Here is a 17,203-nt window from a genome sequence, read left to right on the forward strand (position 1 = left end):
GGACACGGCAGCCCGTCTTTCCTCTCATCAGAATTTCACAGCCGGGGATCTTTGAAGAGACTTCGAGGATGAAAAGGGTTCCTGAGAATAGACTGGTGGACATTACGCAGCATCAGAACGGAACAGGAAGGCAACAAAGGAGACTGCCTCATACCAGTGAGCCAGCCCGGCCGCCCTCAGCCTCCTGCCCTTCCCAGTATCCCGAAGACTCCTCTTGTCCTCTCTCCTCCATTTTGGGGGCCTCCCTACAGCCTAGTCCTCTTCTTTTTTCCACGCCTGCCTTACTCCTGAGGACCCTGTGTCTCTTCCAGTGTACTCCAAGTCCCTGACACTGTGTTTTCCTCAGCATCTGAGCCTCCTAAAATCTCAAACCTTAGCTGGACAGTGGGAGGAAGAGGCAGGCAGATCTCTGTGAGTTTGCGGCCAGCCTGGTCTACAGAGCAAGTTCTAGGAGAGCCAGGGCTACATAGAAACCCTAAAAAAAATAAAAACTAAAAACCAAACCAAAACCATGGAGACATGGTTCAGTGAGTGGTTAAGAGCACTGACTGCTCTCCCAGAAGACCTGACTCCATCTCCCACATCAGGCAGCTTACAATCGCTTGTAACTGTAGTAACTGCAGCCCCACGGGGTCAACCACCCTCTGACCACCTGCAAACACATGGTGCACATAAACTCGGGCAGGCACACACATACTCCTGAATAAAATTAAAGTGTTTCTAACCTTAATGAACTTCATTAAGCCAGAAAAAGAGGCTATGATCTGAATTGTCCCCCTTTCAGCCATGCAGAGGCTCCTACAATGGGGTCTTCCAGTTTCCTGGAACCGGTTCCTATGGCGCCAGCCCGGGGAGTTCCCCATCACTGCTTTCTTGCTTGGAGCAGGCACTGGTGGACTCCTGGCCATAGGCAAGTGAGGGAGCAGCCCGGCGGGGCTGGGGTGGGGCTGTGGAGGGGCTGGGAGGGGCTGGGGCAGGCCGGGCTGGGCAGAGCTGGGGCTATCAGTTGACTTTTGGCTTCGCCCTTTTCCTTCAGGTCTCTTTCAGATCCTGGTGAACCCCATGAACATCTATGAGGAGCAGAAGATGGCAGCGTTGTTTGGTCTAGCAAGTTAGTAGTGGGTAGAGGCTGGGTACTGGAGGGCCTGGAGGAAACTGGAGTTTGCTCCTTCTGTGCCCCAACGTCCATGATTTCAGCCTCCTCTTATGCTTTAGAAAAGAGAGAAAGGGGCTGGAGAAATGGCTCAGAGGTTAAGAGCACTGGCTGCTCTTCCAGAGGTCCTGAGTTCAATTCCCAGCAACCACATGGTGTCTCAAACCATCCATAATGAGATTTGGTGCCCTCTTCTGGTCTGCAGGGATACATGCAGACAGAACACTGTATACATAATAAATAAATAAATAAATAAATCTTAAAAAAATAGAAAAGAGAGAAGGGAGGCTCAGAGGAGAGAGGATCCCAAAGTGAGAAGACCCAACCCCCCCTTCATTAAGTCTTGATCATCTGAGAGTCCCACTGCCCACACATCATAGGCCAAACCCTCCACACCTTATATTTGCTCTGTTGACCACACCGTACACCTCTTACTCTTCTTGTTCATCCAGAACAAGTTAAAAAAAAAAGTCAGACATAGCTGGGTGTGGTGAGTCATACCTACAATCCCAGAATTCACAAGGCTAAGGCAGGAAGATCGTTTGTGGTGCACACCTTTAATCCCAGCACTGGGGAGGCAGAGGCAGGCAGATTTCTGTGAGTTCGAGGCCAGCCTGGTCTACAGAGCGAGTTCCAGGACAGCCTCCAAAACAATGCAGAGAAACCCTGTCTCGAAAAACAAACAAAAACAAAACAAATAAAAAAAAGATCAGCCTGGCGTACACAGTATGTTCCAGTATAGTCTAGATTGCCAAGTTAACGTCCTGCCTCGAAAACTAGAAACTAACCAACCTGTCAGTGTGAGACAATGCAGTAGAGGAAGAAAACAAAGCAGGCTGTGGAGGAGGAAGGAAGGGGTTGGGCGCGACCCTAACCCTGTCAGGGAAGACTCTAGAGGTGACATTTAAATGGGGACATTTGCTTTGGGAGGTGTTGGGCCACAGGAAAGGGAAGGCTGAGAAAGGCTGTGTAAAAGTGGCTTAACCTTAGAGACAGTTTATCATCCCACAGAAAAAGTCCCATGACTGGAGAGTGTGTTGGCTTATGTCTGGGGTTCTAGGACAGCCTGGGCTTACAGTGTAAGACTTTGTCTCAAAAACACTAGATAAAAGAAAAAGACACAAATAAGACAAAAAGAGAGAGAGAAAGAAAACAGAAAGGCAAAGAGTGGCTTTAGAGTCTGAGAAACCTAACAACTCCAGCTGCCAGCCTGGAGGTATGTGCTTAGAACCCCAGCACTCGGAGAGCTGAGGCAGGAGGATTGTGTATGTGAGGCCAAACTGGACTATATGTTAAGACCTTTATCTCAAAGGGCTGGAGGAGAGCTCAGGAGCTAAGAGCACTTGATGCTCTTGCAGAGGACATGGATTCTATTCCCAACACCCACATGACAGCTCACAACCACCCCAAACTCAACTTCCAGGGCATCTGACATGTTCTTCCAACCTCCAAAGGCACTGGGCACACACGTGCTATACATGCATACATACACACATGCTACACATACATACATACATGCATGCATACACACATACATACATACATACACACATGACATACACATGCATATACAGATATACACATGCCATACATACATGCAAGCAAAACATATGTATGTATATATATCAAAATAAATATACTTACTTAATTTTTGTTGTTATTGTTTTTTGAGACAGGGTTTCTCTGTGTAGCCCTGGCTGTCCTGGAGCTCCATCCGTAGACCAGGCTGGCCTTGAACTCACAGAGATCCACCTGCCTCTGCCTTCTGAGTGCTGCTGGAACGAAAGGCGTGCACCACCACCACCACTGGTACCTAATTATTTTAAAGAATTTTTTAAAAGACTTTATTTCCAAGAAAATAAAACACCAGCCAGAGTCCTCCAGTCTTTTCACTGTCTTTGGCTAGAGGTTTTTTGTTTTTTGTTGTTGTTTTGGTTTCTTTTGTTTTGTTTGAGACAGTTTCTCTGGTAGCTTGTCTGTCCTGGAACTCTATAGACCATGCTGATGTCAAACTCAGATCCACAGCTTCCTGAGGGCTGGTTTTACAGGCGTGTGCTGTGACTGTCCAGCTGCCTAGAGGTTTTTCTGTTACAAAATCCCCACCATAAGTCAGGCATCACACCTCTATGCAGTAATCTCAAAACTAGGGAACGAGGATTTTGTCTCCACTGGGCAGCAGGCTTTTCTCTTCTCTTTGGTCAGTCAGTACAGCAACTGATGCCCTTCTCTAACCCTGTCGCAGCCCAGGGCAATGGGATGAATGTCATTGGCTTATTGAACGCATGAACGAGAGTCTTTGACCATAAGGCCAAGACCACAGTAAACTGTTCTCCTCTCTGGCTGCTGTATTCATGTATGTTCTGTAGATGACCTTTCACTCAGACAAGTCGGAAGCCCCAGGCGTGGCGACTAGTTAGGACTTATTTGAGAGGTTAAAGCGTCCTGTCTACTCCACATCTGGACTTCAGGTCCCATGCGTCCTAAACATCGCCTCTTCTGCTGCCCCATCCACCCCCTCAGCCACGGGTCCTGCCCTGGTTTCTCTGCTTCTGTTGCTGTTCACTCCCGCCTCATTTTAAAACATTCTCTGACAGCTTCACACATGCATGTGATGGGTATTAGTCATCTTGTCATCTGGGGCTCCCTGCCCTCCCCCATGCAGCCCTCTCCTCCTGAAACCTTCTTCCCAATAAGCCCCCACCCACCCCTCTTTCATGGCTTCCTTTTGTATGTGACCTACTGTGTTTAATTAGAATCGCATGGGTAGGAACTGATTTACAGAAGCTGGGGTGACTTCTCAGGAGCCACACCACCTGGTCCCTCACCCCAGTTCCCACTCCTCCTGCCACACCACCCTGCACCCTCCTCTACCTAGAAAAGGCCTCAGGTGGCCCAGGCTAGGCTTGAACTCCTGACCTTCCTGTCGCCACTTCTCAAGGGCTGGAGTTACAGGTGTGGACCACCATACCTGGCCTCCTTTCTGTTTCTTCTGATGTTGGAGAGAGGAAGAATTAAGAGGGAAAGGTACAAAATCTTTATTTTGATATGACAGGGAGGAGGACAAAATCTTTTGTGATCAATGCTGTTGTAACTTAGCAGGTGCCCTCAGTGTGGGCTGTGGGAGTTCCTCGTGGTGTGAACTTTGGCACGTTCTCTTGGCTGGTCCCAAATGGAGCCTCTCAGCTTCTGTGTGCCAACCACAGACGGGCTCTTCCTCTGACATGTGCATCTGCTCCGACCCCCAACAGGCTGTTGTGGATGGAGAACTTTAGGAATTGCTATGCACCTTGTAGTACCCTCCCTCCTGCCTAAAGAGAGAAGTTCCCCACACTGGGGCCTGCAGAAAGCAGGGCCTGGAGCATCCTGACCAGCTGCTACAGTTCCACAGGAGCCCAGCCCACAAGGGACGAGGCAGAGTCCCTTCCTGTGATAGTCCCTAGAGGGTCTTGAACTGCCTACACTAAATGCTACCCTTCACTTCCAGAACATTAACATTTACAGCTTATTTTTATTGATTGACTGGTTGCTCTTGTTGCTCTGGCTGTCCTGGAACTAGTTATGTAGACCAGGGTGGCCTTGAACTTACAGAGATTCCCGACTCTCACATTCTGGTGTTAAAAGCGTGCACCACCATACGCAGCCTTTCCATTTTCGTTCTCTCTTTCTGTATTTCTTTTTATTTTTGGACAGAATCTCATGTATCCCAGACTGGCCTCAAATCTGATGTGTAGCTGAGGATGGCCTTGAACTTTTGATTCTTCTGCCCCCACCCCTCATGCTAGGACGGAAGGCATATGACACCAGGACACCTCGTTCTTTAGGTGCTGGGGACCAAACCCAGGGCGTCATGCAAGCCAGGCAAGCACGCTGTCAACTGGGCTGCGCTCCCAGACCTTCTGACTTGTTGAGACAGAGTCTTGTGATCAGGCTGACTGTGGACATAGAACAGGGAGGCCTTATACCTTTCCATCCTCCTGAGTAGCTGGGGTTATAGGTGTGTGACATCAGACCCCGATCCCTCTTTTAGAATCATTTACCTACTCAGTGTTGGTGACAACCCAGCCCTGTTCTCCTCCTATAAACGGGGTCAGGTAGAGGAGTGACAGACTAGCTCTGCCCTTCGTGTGCAGCTGAAGGAGCTACTAGGTCACAGAGAAGAGCTCTGCCAGCTGTTGTCACAGCTGGAGTCTAATCCTAGACCACAGAAGAAGTCTCTTTCACTGCCCTGTAATGCATTGATTGGTTTAGGCAAACCCCGACTCAACCCCCAGGGGCCAGGGCAGAACCAGGCTATTGTCCTTGAACAAAATCCAAGTTCTGTTAACAAGTGAGAAGGCAGGAAAACAACTTCTGGGTGGCATCCAGGGTCTGCCACAAACCTGTATGTCCAGGTGGAACCATGGGGGGGGGTGTCTCTGGCAGGGCAGAGGGCAGCAGCCATTGAAGACCTGCCACAAACCTGTATGTCCAGGTGGAGCCATGGGGGGAGTGTCTCTGGCAGGGCAGAGGGCAGCAGCCGTTGAAGACCTGGGGAGACATGGACAGCAGCCAGGACCCTGTGGACTTATGGGCAAAAGGCTCGGGGGCACAGGGTCATCGCAGAAGGTGGGAGGGACCGATCACTAGGGTCTATTGAACACGCCAAAGGGTTTGGAATCTATCTGCCAAGTTTAGGAAGAAGACAGAGAATTGAAGGAGGGAAGGGCCGCAAACTGTTTATGTTTTGATAAGATCATCTTGGCCACTGACGGGGAAGGTAGTAAGAGAGGAATGAAGACAGCTTGGAAAGTTTCAGTCCATGGGGCTGGAGAGATGGCTCAGAGGTTAAGAGCACTGGCTGCTCTTGCAGAGGTCCTGGGTTCTATTCCCAGCACCCACACGGGCCAGCTCACAACTGTCTATAACTCTAATCCCAGAAATCCAACACCCTCTTCAGGCTTCCATGCACATGGTGCACATATAGGCAAAACCATTCCTACACACAAAATAAAAACTAAAGGAAGTTTCAGGCCAGGAGCTGGGAGTAGATCAATGGGAGAAGACTTACTGCGCATGTGGGAGGTTGTACCCTGGCATTGCAACAGCAGGCTCTAGTCCAGTGAGTGATGATGGGGACTGCGGGCGGACAGTGGGAATGGTGGGAGTATAAGTGCTTGGGTTTTCTCTGGCCATCACTGGGCAAAGCCTCCATCTACACGGGGATCTTCTTGTTCCCTGACTAGCTCATGCTGTTCCTTTGTCCCGGGCTGCCATCTGTCCCTCCTAACAACAGTTACTCATCTCCCAGGCCCAGCTGACACATCATCTCCTTTGTCCAGCCTTCCCAGCCCCACCCCTCCCTGCAGAGATACCCACACCCTCCTTGGCTCCACAGCTCCCTCCATAAGCCCCTCCCTGGTGCACCGAGCACGTCCGTCCCATGGGACTCATTTGTTTGCTTGTCTGTCTGTCTCTCCGGGTTATGAGCTTCACCAGCTCACTGTCTCCTGGCAGAGACACATGTGCAACCGTGACTGCTGTCACCTGCCAACCACACATGACGGGAAGGGTGGGGATGTGGGTGCTGTGGGCACCAGAGCACTGGGACTGACCAGGTGGGCTCTGGCTGCTCCTCCCACCTCCTCGGGCATCAGTGTCCATTTCCTCAGTGTCTCCTTCGCCTGCTCTGCTCCCTCACTGTCTAAGGTAAATGTGTATCCAGCCTGGATGTGGAAAGCGTGGGCCTCCCACACCCACATGCACATTTGTGACCGTGACTTTTCTATGCCTAACCATCTCCCTAGGACCTTCCAGAGACAGATATATAGGTGCTGGAAGGGGAAGGAAGGAAGGGAGGAATGGAGGGAGGGAGGGAGCGAGGGAGGGAGGGAGGCAGGCAGGCAGGCAGGCAGGAAGGAAGGAAGGAGGAAGGAGGAAGGCAGGAAGGAAGGAAGGAGGAAGGAGGAAGGCAGGCAGGCAGCAGGCAGGCAGGCAGGCCTGAGAAGTGTATCAGAGCAGGTGTAAAGGTGGATGAGGGCGGGGTAGGCCCAGAAGAGGGCTGGCGCAGGTGAAGGTCTGGTAAATATGAGGCTGCTTCCTTACTTCATCTCCCTACCTTCTGGATTTCCCAATAGGCTTGGGGGCCATAGGCTGGGGGACCTCCCCTCATACTCGCTGCGCCAGTGTCCTGCTGGTACCCAAGATGCTCGGCAAAGAAGGCAGACTCTTTGTCCTGGGATATGCTTTGGCTGCCATCTACAAAGGTGAGAAGTGGCTGTCCCAGAGTGCCAGTTGGTGACACCAAAGCAGTGACCCTGGGCAGATCACCCAGTGGGGACCATGTTGAAAAAGGGGAGTGTATGGTGGTGGTGGTGGTGATGGTGGTGGTGGTGGTAGTAGTTCGTTATAATGGTGGTGGTTGTGGTAGTGGTGGTAGCGGTGATGGTGGTGGTGGTGGTAGTAGTTCGTTATAATGGTGGTGGTTGTGGTAGTGGTGGTAGCGGTGATGGTGGTGGTGGTGGTAGTAGTTCATTATAATGGTGGTGGTTGTGGTAGTGGTGGTAGCGGTGATGGTGGTGGTGGTGGTAGTAGTTCGTTATAATGGTGGTGGTTGTGGTAGTGGTGGTAGCGGTGATGGTGGTGGTTATGGTGATGGCGGTGGTGGTGTGGTGTCATGTCTTACTGTTCCAACTTGCTGCATTTCCCTGAGAGTGCCTTCCTGCTTCTTGGCCTCCTTAGTTTATGGGGCTGAAGAGACAAGGATTGAACGAGATCTCTCATAGATCCCCTCAGGCCCATCGTGACAGGTGGCCTACGGGCTTGCAGGTGGTCTGCATGCAAAGAAGAAGCAGGGTGGCTCTAAGGAGGAGCTGACTCTGCAGAGAGGTGACCTGCTGGGTCTCTTCTGCTAGGGCCAGCAGCCAACCTGAAGTACAACCTCAATGAAGTCATAGCATCCCTGGGCTGCACCGTGGAGCTGCAAATCAACAACACCCGAGCGGCCTGGCGCGTCTCCACAGCCCCTTTGCGGGCTGTGTTCAAGGACCTGCTGGTCAGGAGCCTGTACAGTCCCTCTCCCCAGGTTGACCTGGGAACATGACCTTGGATCTACGGACTCCTAGTGGAGATGTTCCTAGTATATTTTGTAGCGCTATGCCCAAACATCGCAGAGCCCTTGCTGATCTTGGGGTGCTAAGAGCCAGGAGAACATCCTACCATTGGGGCATACATACGTCCACATCTCCAGATACCTGCATGGGCAGCTGAATCAGAATGTAGGGAAACTGGGGACACTGGTCTCTGAGGACCAGAGGATCAGAGAGTAGAAAATTCAGGAACTTGCAGCTAGGAGGTTGGGAATGTTGGAGAGGGGAGGACTGGGAGAGGGGAGGCCACAGGGTTATGGGAGGTTAGGACTGAAGGGCTAAAGTTCAAAATTATGGGGACCACTGAAGAATAAGGATGGACGAGGGGAGCCCAAGGGAAGGCTGACGCTCCGGGAATAAGGCAGAGCCACAAGGGGAGCCAAGGCTGCCACGGGGACCCGGAGGGAGGCTTTGTCTCAGGCCTAGAGCCCTGTGGGCCGAAGACAGAGCATTAAGCGTGGCATTACTAGAAGACACACCGGGAAGCAACAGTCTGTAAAGCCCTCCCCTGCTTCCCCGCCTGTGTAACCCCAGGGCAGCAAAGAGTCACTAAAAGCAGAGACTTGGAACATCTCTACCTCCTTTGAGGACCTGGATGCTCAGGTGAGGAGTGATATTGGCTACTCACCTGAGGTTGTCACGGACACTCCTGGCACAGAGGCCCACAGAGCCCCCCGAGGCAGACTCCGCCTGTCCACACAGAAGATGTATGAGCTGAAGACCAAGCTGCGCTGCTCCTGTGAGGACTGCTCCTGAGCAGGGCAGGGTAGGGAGGACTTCGGGCCAATCTCCAGGCCAGCGCCGGGAACCCCAGGCACCTCTGTCTCTTTGCTACAGATGTGGTAAATAAGGCTATAATCAGCTGCCATCTCTGGTTCAAAAAGAAGCATCAAGAGTGCATGGAACGCCTCCAGGTCCCACTCCTGAACCACCTGCTCTGCCTGCCAATGACATTCAAGTTCTTCTGCAGCATTGCCAAGGGTTAGTGGCAGGGTGGCGAGGGGTCCCCAGATTAAAGGAGGTGAGAGGCCGGAGGGTCGGCAGGTGTAAGGATGTGGGCTCTGGGGGTACATGGGTCCACTCCCTGCTGACTTCTCTGCAGTGCAGATGAGTTTCAGCTAAGCTGTGAATTCCGTCTCTCCATTGGAAGGGCTGACACAATAATAGTTCTCATCCCCGTAAGGGTTTTGAAATTTAGCTGGCTAGTGCATGCCAAGTATTAACAGAAGTAGTACCCAGAGGAACTGCTCTAGAAACGTTGGATACCTTTTTTTTTTTTTTTTTTTTTTTTTTTTTTTTTTGGTTTTTCGAGACAGGGTTTCTCTGTATTGTTTTGGAGGCTGTCCTGGAACTCACTCTGTAGACCAGGCTGGCCTCGAACTCACAGAGATCCGCCTGCCTCTGCCTCCCGAGTGCTGGGATTAAAGGCGTGCGCCACCAACGCCCAGCAAAACGTTGGATACCTTTATTAGCATTTGGCATGACGGGGGACGATGCGAGAAACGAGAGTAAAGCACCCGACAGTTTATCCCAGCACTAGGGAGGCAGAGGCAGGAGGATCTCTGTGAGTTTGAGGCCAGCCTGGTCTCCAGAGAGAGTTCCAGGACAACCAGGGCTACACAGAGAAACCCTGTCTCAAAAAAACAAAGACAAAAGACAAAAAACAAGAGTGAGCATCGGGCCTTTTTGCTGGGTGGGAGAATCCAGGGCAGAGAGAGCCTGGGCTCCAGCCCAAAGAGGCCCTGACTTGGCCCCCACTGTCCACCAGTGATGGAGATTTGGTGTCACAGGCGTATTCCAGTGGAAGGCAACTTTGGGCAAACCTATGACTCCCTCAACCAGTCTATTCATGGTCTGTATGGAGAATTCTCAGCCAATATTGACATTAAGGTAGGAGGCAGAGGCATGGGAGAGGGAGAAGGGCAGATAGGGAGCAGGCGGGGAAGAAGGAAGGCATGGAGGGACAAGGCAGGGGGAGGACACTTGAAAGGCCCGGGAAGAGGTGTCTGAGTGTGGAGGAGGGGCAGGAGAGGGCCAGTGCTGGGCAAATCCTGCCAGCCTGTGGGACGTAGGTATCCAGCTTGGGGATGAGATGGTGTCAACTAAGGAGGGTGCTGGGAAGCCAGACTGGTCACAGAGACTGGTGGGCAGAAGTGACAGCTCCTAGAGGTCCTGGGACGATCAGGGGCTTAAGTAGGGAGCCAGTGGAAGTGTGTCACCGAGAGGCCGTGGGATGTGGCAAGGCTGCCAGGCTGTATGCGCGTGTCCCCTTCCCAGGAAGAGAAGCAGTCCGCAGTGCTGGGTGCCAGCATGAGCTGGGAGCACATGAGCGTTGAGGTGCGGGACTACGTTCGACAGCAGGAGGCCCACGTGCAGTGGGCAGCGGGGTTGCTGCACGTGCTCCTGTCCTGCACCTTCCTGCTGGTCTTACACGCGTGAGCCACAAGCCCCACCCGTTGCCCCTTCCTCCGCCCTGGATGGGAACCCTGGCAGAAGAGATGCAGGGCTGAGCCCCTAATTGGGAGTCTGATTCTTATTTGCCTGTTTTTGTTTGTTTGTTTACAGTTACTGGGCTTGTGGACATTTTAAAATGCTATTACCCATGTTGCTACTGTTTTTTTTTAAGTGACTGTCTTCATTATCTGCCTCCTCCTGGCATCTGTCCTAACACTGCCCAGCCTCCCCCCCCCCCACACTTAGCTTTGACTGTGGACTTTTTTCCCTTGCCCTTCATGCTCCCCTTGGCTCTGACTTTGTGCTGTTTTTATCATCCAGTTTTGCTTTCATTCTCTCCTGCCTGCTGTGCTGGCAGCTCCTTTCCTTCAATTTAGAACAAAGTCCTCAACCCCACCCAGCCCAGTGTCTACCCAGGCTGCCCTGGTTTCCCACTGACTTCTGGGCTGGGCGGGAGCTGGGTGATGGCAGTCCTAGGGACCCTTGCTGTCTGTCTAGGCTAGAGTGGCCCCAAGTGAATGGCTATATGCACACCCAGGGCCCTGTGGTGGGACAAAGGTGACCCCGCCATATTGCTGCCCTGGAGACATTGCTGGTATAGATGAGGTGGCGGGAGAGACGCCCACGGGATACAGAGGGCTCAAGGGCTGTGAGCTGGCTGAGGGACGGGGTGGGAGCTAAGGAGATGACGGGGAGTCGCATCTGGGCTGCAGGTGGGATCCGTGGTCAAGGGAAGGTAGGGTGGTGTCCTGAGCAAGGACCTGGGCATCTGCACCGTGTATGGGGCAGTGACTGGAAGGCCCTGAAGGGGGGCGGGGGAGGGGAGGTGGCCACAAGATGGATGAGGGTGGAGGGTGGGCTGTCCGGGGGCAAAGGCTTGGTCAGAGGTTAGGCAGCCTGGAGAGTGAGGCAGGGCAGAAAGACAGCCTAAAATGGAAGGGAGTTCCAGGCCTGGGGAGGGGAGGAAGGGAGCAGAGTCTAAAGTCGCTACCAGGCTTTCAACCTGGGTGACATCACTCAGGAACAGGACAGACTGGCGGGAGGGTTGTCCCCAGCCTGGGAAAGCCAATATTGCAGTGATAGGTCTGTCCACAAGGGGGTACCCCAGTCTATCTTTACATTTCCTTGAAGCACCCCAGTGGCATTGTTCTTTAAAAGTAGGATTTATGTTTCATATGCAACAGATTAATGTATTTCTGCAATTTTAACGTGTTTTCACGATTAGAACTTTTCCTTAGGAAACAAGCATTATGTGGGATTTGGGAGTTACACAGAACACCTATATATGCACATATATGTCTGCACACTCACAGCTCAGGGCAAGTCAGCAAGGGCTGGAAAGTCGGGAGATGCCTGGATAGGAGGCTTGTTTGAGGAGTTCAGCAGGCAAAGCTGGAAGGCATGGTGGTGCACACCTTTAGTGCCAGCACTCAGGAGGCCGAGACAGGCAGATCTCTGAATTCCAGGCCAGCCTGCTCTGCATTGTGAGACCTTGTCTTAATAATAGAGGTGAACATGGGAGCCATAGCACTGAGTGACTCTTGCAGCCTGAAGGGTTTTCTGCTTCTTTCCTCCTGCAAGACAAGCACCCGCCCCTAACTCACAGACTGCTCATGCCCTCCTCTGCTGGGTCTCCACAGCCACATAGGTGGACATCTTCTACTGCACAAGCAGAAGGCAGGGTGGAGCCAGCTTCCTTCACACCGGCTCACCTGGCGCTGGCTTTAGACACGGGGGTGCTCTCACGGGGGTGCTCAGGGAACACCAGCTGATCTGACGAGTGAGTAGGTCTAAAAGAAGTCCATTGCTGGGTGTTGATGGGAGACGCCCCTGCCTGTCCCTCCACAGGTCCTTCTCCTACATGGATAGCTATAATTGGGACATCCGCTTTGACAACATCTACATCAGCACCTACTTCTACCAGATCGATGAGCGCAGGAAGAAGCTGGTGAGGGAACTTACCCCCGCCAGGGGATACCTTATTGTCCCCGTGTGGGCTTACCCTAGGAGAGTGAAGGCCCTTAGGGCTTTTACCAATGGAGGCATATTTCTTTAATGTGTATAGAGGCATGCTTCTTTAATGTGTGTGTGCCTGTATGTGTGCTGCGTGCACATATGGGGTGCCCTCAGAGGCCAGCAGTGGGAGTTGGGTTTCCTGTAACGAGTTCCGGGCAGTTGTGAGCCATCCGATGTGAGTGCTGGGTACTGAACATAACCCTGTAGGAGCAGCAAGCACTCTTAAACTGAGCCACCCCTCCAGTCCCTGGGTTTTGGTTTTTCTTTCTCAGGGCAAACCGAGTCTGTTGCCCCTTCGGAAGGCAGAAAAGAGATCCGTTATCTTCCCTTTCAAGCCCTCTATCCAGGCCTCAGAAATGCGCAATGCGGTGAGACGCCCAGGGAACAGGTCTGGGGATGGGTGGCCACTTGCAGGCGGGACTCTAAGGGTGGAGGGGGTGGAGGGGGTGGAGGGGCAGAGGGCAGAGAGCACTCCAAGCTCCAGGCCAGGGCAGGGGGCCCCCAACTCTCCCTACCCGGACTCCCTGCAGGCAAGGGAATTCCTAGAGACACTGCCTATCCTGCTCCTGCTGCTGGTGCTGTGCGGGCTCGACCAGGCACTCTACTCTGTGTTTGACACCATCCGCCGGCACTCCTTCCTGCAGTACTCCTTCCGCAGTGAGCCTGGGCCCACGCCATGGCCCATGTGACAGTCCCCTCCTGCAGAACATCTCCCCTACCTCTTTTTCCCTTGTCCCTCCTCCTCTCAAGTCCAACCTCAGCCCCTAAGTCCAGCCTTTACCTGAAACCCTCTCCACTCTGAGCAGGCAGTCACAAATTGGAGGTGAAGGTTGAGGGAGACTCCATGCTGGCCAGGCTTCTACGAAAAACCATTGGAGCTCTGAACACCTCGTCAGATACCGGAGTGGAGTCAAACAACATGCGTGAGTGATGCAGAAGGCTGGATCTGTGGAATCTAGGGTGGGGTGCAAGCAGAAGATAAGACGGTAGAGCTGACCACGGCTTTGGGAGAGGAGAGGCTTGGTACGCTCCATCTGGAAACGTCACGGCCCTGAAGAGTTTGGCTCAGAGAAAACTGGCTGCCAGCATTTTGAGGTCCTGCCTCCTTATCCAACAGACCTTTCTGCCATAATGAAACTGAGATTAAGCAGCCTTCAGAGGTGGTGGGGTGAGGGCAGATAGCAAGTAGCTATGGTATTGACAGAGAAGCTATACAAGATGGAGCAGAAGAGGCGGGTGTGTGTGTGTGTGTGTGTGTCAAACTGGAGGCCCATCCTGTACCTCCTACTGGGGTGCGGAGATCAACTCAGTGCCGGCCTGTCCCTCAGCTGGCCCTGACCAGATTGCTGACGGCCTGCCTCTTCCCCCAGCCTGCCTGCCTCAACCCATAGGCATGGATGCCAGGGCCTACTGGAGCGCGTCACTGCCAACCATCCTGCTTGTGTGTCTCTGCCTAGCCCAAGCTTTTGGCTACAGGCTCCGGAGAGTCATCGCAGCCTTCTACTTCCCCAAGGTGAACGCTCAGACAACTCCACCCCCGAACACCCACACAGCTCCCTACCAGCCCTGTGTCCCTCCCCTGCTCTGTCCGTATCACGGAGTTCCTCTTGCTCCCCACCTGACCCCTCAGCGAGAGAAGAAGCGGGTTCTGTTTCTCTACAATGAGTTACTGAGGAAGAGAGCAGCTTTCACCAAACTGAGGAGGGCTGCCATTGTTCGCCGGGCACATCAGCAGAGGGCTCCGGTAAGTGCAGTCCCCAGCAAGCCTGCCAGCTCTCGCTGGGTCTGGAGACTCCAGAGCACCCACTCAGCACCCTCAGGGCCACAGGTCTGTGGGAGCTGAGTGGGTCTGGCAGGATGCGGTTCCAGCCCCTTCTGGAGGTCAGGGCTGTGTCTGTCTCTGAACCTCGGGACTCAGCACAGCTTGAGACATGTAGTGGCCCTTTAGGAAGTGGCAGAAAGGGGAAGTCAGAGCGGATGTTTGGAGGAAAGCAACACTGATCAGAAAGAAGCCGCTGACAAACGCAAGGCAGTTCCGGAAAAGGGAGCAGGAGAGGAGGCAGGTGGTCAGGGCGTTAGGAGGGCTTGGTGAAGGAGCATGTGATCTCTGAAGACAGCGTCAGAACCACCATAAGCGGTGTCTGTTTCTTCCTTGGAAGAACGGGGTGTTTAGACAGGGCTATGAGGCCATTCTTCAGCGTTGTAAGAAGGGGGATTGGGAGCCGGGCGTTGGTGGCGCATGCCTTTAATCCCAGCACTCGGGAGGCAGAGGCAGGCGGATCTCTGTGAGTTCGAGGCCAGCCTGGTTTACAAAGCGAGTTCCAGGACAGCTTCCAAGACAATACAGAGAAACCCTGTCTCAAAAAACCAAAAAAAAAAAAAAAAAAAAAAAAAAAGAAGGGGAGTTGGGGGACAAAGTAGCCTTGGTTTAAAGCCAACTCCATCCCTGCCATTCTATGACTGTTGTGTGACCTTGACTACCTTACCTTCTCCTTTCTGTAAGACGGTGTCAGCTACTTATTTGTTCAGTTGCTATGATGGCTGTTTTACTTCCTCAATGCTGGTACGAGAGAAAACATTCTATATGTGTGTTAGTGGCCGATGTACTTCACTGTATGCCGGGAGCAAACAACTTGTCCTCCATCCGTTCCCTCAGCTGATGGAGAGATGGTATAGTACAGTAAACACAGCCGGGCGTTGGTGGCGCACGCCTTTAATCCCAGTACTCGGCAGGCAGAGGCAGGCGGAGCTCTGTGAGTTCAAGGCCAGCCTGGTCTACAGAGCGAGTTCCAGGACAGCCAGGGCTACAGAGAGAAACCGTACAGTAAATGAACAGGCACATGCATACACAGGCGTGTGTGACACACACACACACACACACACACACACACACACACACACACACATACACACACACGGAGGGGAGTTGGGGATGGAGCAGGAAGCATGAGCTCTTCCACTGAGATCCTTATTTACTTGGCCCCAGCACTCTAAGCAGAACAACGGGGCTGGAAAGATAGCTAAGCGGGTAAAGGTACCTGCCACCAAATCTGATGTCCTGAGGAAAGGACCCCCACAAGTTGTCCCCCGACTGCCACACATGCTGATGGCACCAACAGGTGGGGTCCCTTGACCTTGGTGTGAAGTCAGCTGAGCCCGAATGGCTACATGAAGTTGAAGGGACATGTGTTCTAAGCTAACGTAAGAGGATGTGAAAAATTCAGAGACCAAAGGGAATGCCAAGACCAAAGACCAAAGAAAGACCAAAGGCTAAGCGGAAGACCAAGCCCAGATCTGCTTTTATCTAACAAGCAGTGGGGCCCCTGAGATATTTTTCTTTTGAGACAGGGTTTCTCTGTGTAGCCTTTCTGGCACTTGCTTTGTAGACGAGGCTGGCCCTTAGCTCACAGAGATCCGCGTACCTCTGCCTCTCTTGGGATTTCTTAAGCAATGGTCAATGAAGGGTGCACATATATCTGTGCACCTCGTGAGTGGCTGGTGCCCAGGAAGTCATCATATCCCCTGGAACTCGAGTTACAGACAATTGTTGGTTACTGTGTGGGTGCTGGGACTCAAACCTGGGCTCTCTGGAAGAGAGGTCAGGGTTCTGAACCACTGAGCCATCTCTCCAGCCTTCCCGGAAGGTGTAAATAATTGTAGTCTGCCCTACTCCCTTCCAACCCTCGCTGTAAGAATCAAATTAAGCTGCTCTACAGGTGCACATGGTAGCCGTTGCGGTTATCCTCCGAGAGAGTTTCCGCCTTCCTTCATGGGGAAAGGGAGGCTCTTAAGACTCACTTCCACTAGGCAATAGTGACGCATGACAACTTTAATCCCAGCACTCGGGAAGGCAGAGGTAGGAGGATCTCTGTGAGTTCGAGGCCAGCCTGGTCTACAGAGCGAGTTCCAGGACAGCCTCCAAAGCTACAGAGAAACCCTGTCTGGGGGGTGGGGGCTCACTTCCATAGCACCCTCGCCCTCTTCTAGCCCACCCCAGCTTCCTCCAACAAACCACTGTCACGTCTTGGGACGTGAGACATTAAGAGCTGCTCAGTGCTCCTGACAACCCTTTCCGCTCAACCCACCTGGCACTAATGAAGCCACCTCGCCTCCCAACAGCGCCACCACCTGGTGGACACTCTGTACCGCCTGTGCCCTCTTCTGCGCCGCTTGATGCGTCGGCGCTGCGTCGTGTGCCAGGCACCGGAGACGCCCGAGTCCTACGTGTGCCCCACGCCGGACTGCCAGGCTGTGTACTGCCGTTCGTGCTGGGACGACATGCGCCGGCAGTGCCCGGCGTGCACGCCCCTCGAGGAGCTCTCTTCCTCGGCCTACAGCGACAGCAACGACGACGCCGTCTACGGCGAGTGAAAGGATGCTGCCCGTCTTCTTGCTTAATAAAGTGTGACGCACGCTCCTGCGGCTGGCGCTTGGCTGGGGTCGGGGTCGGGGTGAG

At 53.0% G+C, this 17,203-nt stretch overlaps 1 protein-coding gene across 1 annotated transcript; it reads left to right on the forward strand.

The window, feature by feature from the left end:
• Window positions 1-68: 68 nt before the first annotated feature.
• Window positions 69-17,164, forward strand: Dcst1 (DC-STAMP domain containing 1). The gene is made up of 16 exons (XM_013120547.3): window positions 69-156; window positions 785-910; window positions 1,037-1,111; window positions 7,267-7,395; window positions 8,044-8,183; window positions 8,812-9,016; window positions 9,115-9,258; window positions 10,046-10,167; window positions 10,555-10,712; window positions 12,580-12,679; window positions 13,020-13,115; window positions 13,278-13,404; window positions 13,554-13,670; window positions 14,118-14,260; window positions 14,378-14,491; window positions 16,867-17,164. The coding sequence occupies exons 1-16, from the start codon at window positions 69-71 to the stop codon at window positions 17,116-17,118; spliced, it is 2,136 nt and encodes a 711-aa protein (XP_012976001.3). The 3' UTR covers window positions 17,119-17,164.
• Window positions 17,165-17,203: the final 39 nt, after the last annotated feature.

The sequence above is a fragment of the Mesocricetus auratus genome, unplaced genomic scaffold, assembly GCF_017639785.1.
Source record: "Mesocricetus auratus isolate SY011 unplaced genomic scaffold, BCM_Maur_2.0 Super-Scaffold_100009, whole genome shotgun sequence".
NCBI classification, from domain to species: Eukaryota; Metazoa; Chordata; class Mammalia; order Rodentia; family Cricetidae; genus Mesocricetus; species Mesocricetus auratus.

Excerpts from the sequence above, each read along its gene's own strand:
- Dcst1 (XM_013120547.3), top strand. The coding sequence starts at position 69 with ATGAAAAGGGTTCCTGAGAATAGACTGGTGGACATTACGCAGCATCAG. Across the intron at positions 8,184-8,811 it reads CTGTGTTCAAGGACCTGCTG|GGCAGCAAAGAGTCACTAAA; the intron begins GTCAGGAGCCTG and ends GTGTAACCCCAG. Across the intron at positions 13,405-13,553 it reads CCTGCAGTACTCCTTCCGCA|GCAGTCACAAATTGGAGGTG; the intron begins GTGAGCCTGGGC and ends CACTCTGAGCAG.